At 39.2% G+C, this 6,244-nt stretch overlaps 1 protein-coding gene across 1 annotated transcript; it reads left to right on the top strand.

Moving 5' to 3' along the window:
* The first annotated feature begins 256 nt into the window (after window positions 1–256).
* On the top strand, window positions 257–5,092 carry CUNHXorf66 (chromosome unknown CXorf66 homolog). The gene is made up of 4 exons (XM_037052620.1): window positions 257–344; window positions 1,311–1,380; window positions 4,312–4,521; window positions 4,876–5,092. The coding sequence occupies exons 1-4, from the start codon at window positions 257–259 to the stop codon at window positions 5,090–5,092; spliced, it is 585 nt and encodes a 194-aa protein (XP_036908515.1).
* Window positions 5,093–6,244: the final 1,152 nt, after the last annotated feature.

Below are 6,244 nucleotides of genomic sequence, written 5' to 3'. Positions count from 1 at the left end.
CAGCCATACATTGATGTTTCTCTCCCTCTCTCCTTCCCCTCTAAAGATAAATAAACAAATAAAGTCTTTTAAAAAATTTTAAAAAATCCAATGGACTTAATTTGTCCCACACAGAAGCCCATACTTCTCCATGGTGATGATATGTTGTCCGAACATGACACAAACCATATGATGTCATAAAGCCCTAGAACAGGCTGAGCCATGTCAAACACAGTAGTTTCCTTGACAGAAGCAGCATTTGAATGAAGCTCTGAAGATGAACCTTTTTATTTCTGTCCTACTTTTGTCCATTTGGACAAGTACTTGTTTAAATAGAAACCAGACGGGTGGATCTTCTACCACAGGTAGGAACCTAACCTTAAAACCTAGAAATGATGATTGTGTTATGAATTGAAGCACTTAGATAAGCTAGCTGTGTTTAAGAAATCTGCTGTTTCTTACATGTTACCATTTAGTAAGTCCTTAAGAATCTCTAGGATATCTCTTTTCATTCTATGTGAAAAAAATCAAGCAACATAGAAGCATAAAGAGAATAGACATATTGCCCTGGCTGGTGTGGCTCAGTGGATTGAGTGCTGGCCTGTGAACCAAACGGTTGCCAGTTTGATTCCCTGTCAGGCCACGTGCCTGGGTTGTGGGCCAGGTCCCAGCAGGGGACACACTAGTGGCAACCATACATTGATATTTCTCCCCTTTCTCTCCTTCCCTTCCCCTCTGTCTAGAAATAAATAAATAAAATCTTTTTAAAAAAGAATATAGCCATGTTGTCTGCCTTCACTCTCCTTTTCCCCCCAATCCACTAACCCCCATTCCCAACCAAAGTACATAATAATATGTGCATGAAGATAACATGGTATGTAACACATAGTAGATTTCAACAAGGGTTTTACTTGTCCCATCCTCTTTCCAACTGTACACACACATTAACACTCAAGTACATTCAAACATGGAAGACATTCACACAGAGTCAAAATCTTAATGGGGTAAAAAAGCCATGATGCATGGGTAACCCAGGTAATTATGTTGATTAGCCAGAGATGTCTTCCAGGAGGGGCTTCTAGACTGGGGCTAGGGTGTGATAGAGGGAAGAAATTAACAGTCAGACATTTATGCTTTAATAAACCTAAGAAATTAGATTTTGACATATAGGGGCAGGCCACTATCAAAATGGAAGAAAACACTACCTAACACATTTTCTGGTCATACAGTCTCTTCAACAGGAACTAAGGGTCTTGAACCAACAACCCTGAGCAAATTGGAGAATTTCACAAGATATCTGCACGTTCATATAATTGGTATTACCTGTACAGCTGTCATCATGTTGTCTTTTTGTTTTCTCCATTACAATTGTTTGAATGACGATTTCCCCAAAGCAGAAACGTAAGTGTTATACTTTGAATTAAGAATGCAAAGGCTGTGTGTGCATGTGTGTGTACATATAATGAAGGTTTCATTGTTGGAGTGGTTACTTAATGTTAACTGCAGAATTCTAAAGTGCTACCAACATCCTGTGGGTGGATACCTATACTTAAATGACATCAGCTCTTAAATAATCTCAGTGATATTATCAACTTTAGCCAAAGCGGTCTCCTATTCAGGGTTCAGCTGAGCCCCAGGCTATTAATTTAATTATACATTGAGTCTAGGAAAATAGGGCATGACTGTTTGAGTAAGACAGAGAGAATGAAAAGAGGGAGAGAGAAGGAGTTGTTCTGCATTCCAAAGACAATCAAACTTTTTGGATAATCTACCACTTTAAAGTGTATTAGCATGATGAAAAGTTATGACTGTTCTCATGATTTCAGTCACTGTCTTTCATATAAAAGGATAATTCTGGCCGTAATGTAGTGGTTCCCTAATATTTCCCAGTCCAAGGACTGATGACTACAATATACCACTGCTTTTTTCTTTTAGCTTTAGGGGAATATTGTGAATATAAATATGCATGGGTAGATAACTTGATGTCATAAATATAACAAGAAAACAATGAGTTTGGTCTAAAGAGTATTTTTTCCCTTGTAACAAGTTGTGATATTTGTTTATCAGTTATGTATGAACTTCTGATTCTTTAAAGAATATATTTTATTGCTTATGCTAGTACAGTTGTCTCATTTTCCCCTTTTATTCCCCTCCACCCTGTACTACCCCTCCCACCAGCATTCTCTCCCCTCCCTTAGTTCATGTCCATGGGTTGTAGATATAAGTTCTTTGGCTTCTCCATTTCCTGTACTCTTCTTAACCTTCCCCCGTCTATTTCGGACCTACTGCTTATGTTTCTTATTCCCTGTACCTTTTCCCCATTCTCCCCCACTCTCTCCCCACCGATAAACCCCTGTGTGACCTCCATTTCTGTGATTCTGTTCCTGTTCTAGTAATTTGCTTAATTTGTTTTTGTTTTTATTTTTATTCTAGGTTCAGTTGTTGATTGTTGTGAGTTTGCTGTGATTTTACTGTTCATATTTTTCATCTTTTTCTTAGATAAGTCCCTTTAGCATTTCATATAATAAGGGCTTGGTGATGACGAACTCCTTTAACTTGACCTTATCTGGGAAGCACTTTATCTGCCCTTCCATTCTAAATGAAAGCTTTGCTGAATAGAGCAATCTTGGATGTAGGTCCTTGCCTTTCATGACTTCGAATGCCTCTTTCTAGCCCCTTCTTGCCTGCTGCTTTTAAGATTCTCTCCTTATCTTTCATTTTGGGTAATGTAATTATGATGTGCCTCGGTGTGTGCTTCCTTGGGTCCCATTTCTTTGGGAGTCTCTGAGCTTCCTGAACTTCCTGGAAGTCTTTTTCCTTTGCCAGATTGGGGAAGTTCTCACTCATTATTTTTTCAAATAAGTTTTCAATTTATTGCTCATCCTCTTCTCCCTCTGGCACTCTTATGATTCAGATGTTGGAACATTTAAAGTTGTCCCAGAGGTTCTTAAGCTTCTCCTCATTTTTTTTGAATTCTTATTTCTCCATTCTGTTCAGGTTGAATGTTTATTTCTTCCTTCTCCTCCAAATCATTGATTTGAGTCCTAGTTTCCTTCCCATCACTGTTGGTTCCCTGTATATTTTTCTTTATTTCACTTTGCATAGCTTTCACTTTTTCTTCTCTTTTGTGACCATACTCACCCATTTCTGTGAGCAGCCTGATTACCTGTGTTTCGAACTCTGCATCTGATAGGTTGGCTATCTTTTCATTGCTTAGTTCTATTTTTGGAACTTTGATCTGTTCTTTCATTTGGGACATTTTTTTGGGGGGGGTCTCATCATGGCTGTTGCATAGTTAGGGGCAGAGCCTTAGGTATTCATCAGGGTGGGGCAACCCACTTTGCTGTATGTGGGGGAGGGGTCTGAGAGGGAACAATGTCTGACTGGGCTCTCTGTCAGCTTTCAGTCACTTCTCCCACTACCAACAAGCAAATTGGGCCCTTCTGGTGCTGATTCCCAGGTGGATGGGTTTGTGTACATTCCCGGACCCCGTGGATCTCTCCAGTAAACTATCTTGTCAGGCTGGGAGTTTCTCCTGTCATCACAACCCCCTCAGGTTTTTACAGCCAGAGGTTTTGAGGCTTTATTTCCTTCCCTGCACTGGCGCCCTGAGTTGCAAGGTCTGTCTCCACTCCCTAGTTATTCCTCCCAGTTTATCTACAGGCAAATGTGGAGCTGTCCGATCTGCCAGCCACCACCTCAGTGGCCCTGTCCTCCAGCCACTGCCTTGTTGCACATCCTCTCTGTCTTGGTTGCCCATCTCTACCCCTCCTATGAATGAATAGGAATGAATGAATGAATGAATGAATGGGTCTGAATAAATGTTTCTTCTTTAACTCCTTGGTTGTTGGAAGTCCATACAGTTAGGTTTTTCTGGCAGTTCTGGTTGTTTTTAAATTTGTTATTGTCCTTCTTTTGGTTGTGCGAGGAGGCAAAGTGTATCTACCTAAGCCTCCATCTTGACCAGAAGTCCTCAACTTGAGATTTTTTAAATAAAAAGTTTAATTTCTGGAATAAATTAAATTCTCTCTCTGAATAGTAGATTTAAAACAACTTTGTATTATTCCATATGTAAACTATATAATTATCTAAAGTGGTTGAAACAGTAAAATACTGTGAAGAAAAAGCAAAAGCATGAATTCAACATGAGCTCATATCTGTAATGTGAGTCATGGATTTCACCACACTCCAATTCTTACTGTTTTCAATTTCCCTAGTAGAGCCAAAAAAAGAGCAAAAGTCTAAACTGACACAGTAGCTTATATTTTTTGGTGATAGCAATAACACTCTTTTGTTTTAAATTATCATGCTCTAAATTTTCTATATTTTTAGGATCAAGAAACGTGTGGCAGCCAAGTTATCCAAGTCATCCATACTATCATTTACTAGATACAAGAGAGATGATTCATGCATTCCAGAAAGACAACCCATGCTAGCTGATATGGACAAGTTATCTGAGCCTTCAGGTCCGGAAATGTCATCATCCAGTTCAGAAACTCTATCTACACCATCTAGTACAGAAAAGTTACTTAAGCCATCAAGGCCCAAAAGAGTGTCCAAAAAGTCATCTAGGAAATACAGTCTATCTAAGTCACATAAGCCAGCTTATGCCCATAAGGGAAGCAGTCAAATTCATTCATCCTTTCCAAATAGGGCAGTCAGGCCACCTTCCCCAGCCAGTCTACAATATCCACTGATGGCAACTGAAACACCTTATCAAACCTGTCCACAGAATCAAATCTCGCTACAAAAGTCATCCAGTTTTCGGAAATATACCAAGTCTTCCAGGTGTCCTAACCTAAAAAGGTCATTTAGTACTGGTATGGTAGACATGTTATCTAAGTCTCACTTAGTCAACTCTTTCCAGTACTATAGGGGGAAAAGCTTTGTTCGCAGAAATATTTCTGAGTCTCTTGTCAATGATATTTCTGAGGCCAAGAAGAGAAATGTTCAAAGTTCCCCTTCTGCACACAAAGTCAAGCCTTTTGCCAAGTCCTTTAATAAGGTAGATTCCAAAAACAATACATTCTATGGCAATGTGAGTGACAGTGATAAAATGATATATGACAATGATGGTGATGGTGAGAGAAAAATAACCATTACTTCTGACTAAAACTTGACAAAGTCACTCTTAACTTCAATAAAAGTAGGAATTAGGGTCTCAATAAAAATAAAAACCACCTGTTAAGAAGCAAACTTATATCACTACTTTATGCCCACCATCTTTAAGATACACTATATAGAGGGAAAATCCACTTGGCAATCACTATGGAGATTAGTCCTGTCCATCTTGAAGGCAATTTATTTGAAAAATATTAATTAAATGTACTGCATAACAAATGATTGTATTGTTATTATTATTGCATTTTAGAGGCAGAAAGCTCTTTTGATGTATCTTACTTAGATCTGGTCACTTGAGTGGGAACCATAAACATACAAACACACATACACAAATCTAGAAAGGAATTGAAAAATGGGTACCCTGGACCCCTCCTTCCCTTGGATTTGCCTTCAAAGTCCCAACCCAAGTAAGTTTATTTTTTTATGTTTACATAAGTTCTCACAGCTTAAGATTGTCTTTCTATAGTGCCCTGTGCTTGGTAAAAATGACTGTATGTACTTGGCTCTGGCTGAGTTGGGGAAACTCCTGATAGCTGTTTTGGTAACACTACTGTTTCCTATAACTGCTACATAAAGTGCAGCTCCAGCCTCCAGCATGCACACGTGGGGCTCCATAACACCAGTCTTAAGTGTTCCAGTCTGCATTACTCCTAACAAGGCTTTTCATTCTTTTTGTTACCCTTCAAAACAGTAAAAAGGGTTTTCACTGCTGTGCATTCTCCAAAGGGCCCAGATGGAGGTCTGATCATCTACCCATTTTCCCTACATGGTGCCTCGCCACTCTGAAAGGGCAGGGGTGGGTGGACAGGGGAGAACACTGGAGTTATACCCTCTAACTTCCCCACTGAAGAGATGTTACTCTTGACTTCTTCTTCCAAGGGCATGGTTGAGAAAAGTAGGCAAAATCCTCAATTCCTGGCCTATATTCTAGTACAGTAAAGTTAGTTCCTTATAACAACTAGCAGGCATAACTTAGATGCAAGTAGCTAGCTTGCAATTGAAGGCTGCAGTCAAGTTTTCTGACACACTGAAAGGACTTACAAGACTTAATAGCAGGTTATACTCATGGCTAAGATTTATTAGAGCAAAAATAGACAGACCAGGAGCAACAGCAAAAAAAGATATGAATCAGGAGGAATTCAGA

Source organism: Sturnira hondurensis, unplaced genomic scaffold, assembly GCF_014824575.4.
Source record: "Sturnira hondurensis isolate 20B ecotype Veracruz unplaced genomic scaffold, ASM1482457v3 Scaffold0007487, whole genome shotgun sequence".
In the NCBI taxonomy this organism is placed as follows: domain Eukaryota; kingdom Metazoa; phylum Chordata; class Mammalia; order Chiroptera; family Phyllostomidae; genus Sturnira; species Sturnira hondurensis.
The sequence above is the reverse complement of the archived record's forward strand: the minus strand, read 5'-3'. Positions and strand labels throughout refer to the sequence as shown.